Source organism: Pundamilia nyererei, unplaced genomic scaffold (assembly GCF_000239375.1).
Source record: "Pundamilia nyererei isolate P.nyererei 1_Seehausen unplaced genomic scaffold, PunNye1.0 scaffold00258, whole genome shotgun sequence".
In the NCBI taxonomy this organism is placed as follows: Eukaryota; Metazoa; Chordata; class Actinopteri; order Cichliformes; family Cichlidae; genus Pundamilia; species Pundamilia nyererei.
This window is the reverse complement of record NW_005187659.1, coordinates 5225-6613: the sequence shown is the minus strand read 5'-3', so window position 1 is coordinate 6613 and position 1389 is coordinate 5225. Positions and strand designations below refer to the sequence as shown.

Sequence of the window (1389 nt, the reverse complement as noted above, 5' to 3'; positions counted from 1 at the left end):
TACATTTTACCTATGCTGACAGTGTACCCCCAGACCAAGACTTACTTCTCCCACTGGAAGGACCTGAGTCCCGGTTCTGACCCGGTGAGGAAGCACGGAGCAACCGTGATGGCTGCAGTTACTGATGCTGTCAGCAAAATTGATGATCTGATCGGAGCTCTTCTGAGCCTCAGTGAGCTGCACGCCTTCACTCTGAGAGTGGACCCTGCAAACTTCAAGGTACTTATTTATTAAATCATAGCAGTGAAACTTTTTAGTGTTTTGCTGTGAAGGTTTGGACCTAAATAAAACAGATCACAACTTTTGTGCATTTTCGTATTAATATAAAAATAATTTAATAGATTTAATATTTTTTTGTCTTTAGACATCCCAAGTTTTTCTTCCCAAATCACTATTCTCAAGCATATCTATTTTCTGTCTAAATTACACTTAACCCAGACTGTGCGGTTCAATCGTACAAAAAAAATGTTTTCAGAATATTACAGCAATTAAATGTGACTTTAAATGTGGCTATAATGTTTTCACAGGTTCTCTCTCACAACCTCCTTGTGGTCCTGTCCACCACATTCCCCAACGACTTCACCCCCGAGGTCCACGTGGCTATTGACAAGTTCCTGACTGCGGTGGCGCTTGCCCTGTCTGAAAAGTACCGATAAATTGCACTCTGACGGTCAACAACATGGGCTTGGATACTCCCAAACTGATTTTTAATGTAAACACAAATAAATAAATCTAATGCAGTACTGCTGTTATCTGTGTGGTGAAGTGAATTTATTTAAAGTTGATATCAACTTTCAATTTGGTGGCAAATCTAAAAAATAAAAACAATATACGTGTAATAAAGGAGGGCTGAGATGAAAGGCCAACAAAATGTGCCAGAATTTATTAAAAGTCAAGATGAGTGACCAATAAGCTTTCAGCTGGCCACTAAATAAAACTTAATGTGCAAACACAGAAAGAGTGTTCAAAGTAATAGCCTACCTTTCTAACCATTAAATGCGAGCTGCCACAGAGTAACGATTTTATTTGTTTCTACAGCTATAATGTTGTGCAATAAAAGTAACATCGCTATAACTTTATTGCAGGCTAGGAGGCTGCCGATGTTTTGCAGATCCCAGCACAAATTAATATTCTGACGATTATATTTTTTAAAATAATATCAACATTAATTCTATTCATTCTATAAAATAGCTTTTTAGATGCCTGTATATATATTGTTGCTGCAGCAATTATGCTTTAAAATAACATGGAAAATCCAATCCAAGATAAATCCAGAACACAACACAGCAGCACATGCTGTAGTTTGCTGAGAACATCTTTATTATTGTTTATGATTCCTTTATAATTGTCCAGAGCAATGCAATAACCAACAAAATTTGTAAAGCAAAG

At 36.9% G+C, this 1389-nt stretch overlaps 2 protein-coding genes across 2 annotated transcripts in view; one reads left to right on the top strand and one right to left on the bottom strand.

Annotated features, from left to right (window-relative positions):
- Nucleotides 1-12: 12 nt before the first annotated feature.
- Nucleotides 13-726, top strand: LOC106456472 (hemoglobin embryonic subunit alpha-like). Its single transcript, XM_013915116.1, has 2 exons — nt 13-219; nt 528-726. The coding sequence occupies exons 1-2, from the start codon at nt 13-15 to the stop codon at nt 654-656; spliced, it is 336 nt and encodes a 111-aa protein (XP_013770570.1). The 3' UTR covers nt 657-726.
- A 259-nt stretch (nt 727-985) lies between these two features.
- The window catches only part of LOC102204170 (hemoglobin subunit beta-2-like), a 2214-nt gene continuing 1810 nt past the window's right edge, over nt 986-1389 (bottom strand). The window contains exon 3 of the mRNA XM_005749959.2: nt 986-1113. Within this exon, the coding sequence (XP_005750016.2) occupies nt 986-1113 (128 nt within the window). The remainder of the gene's footprint in view (nt 1114-1389) is intronic.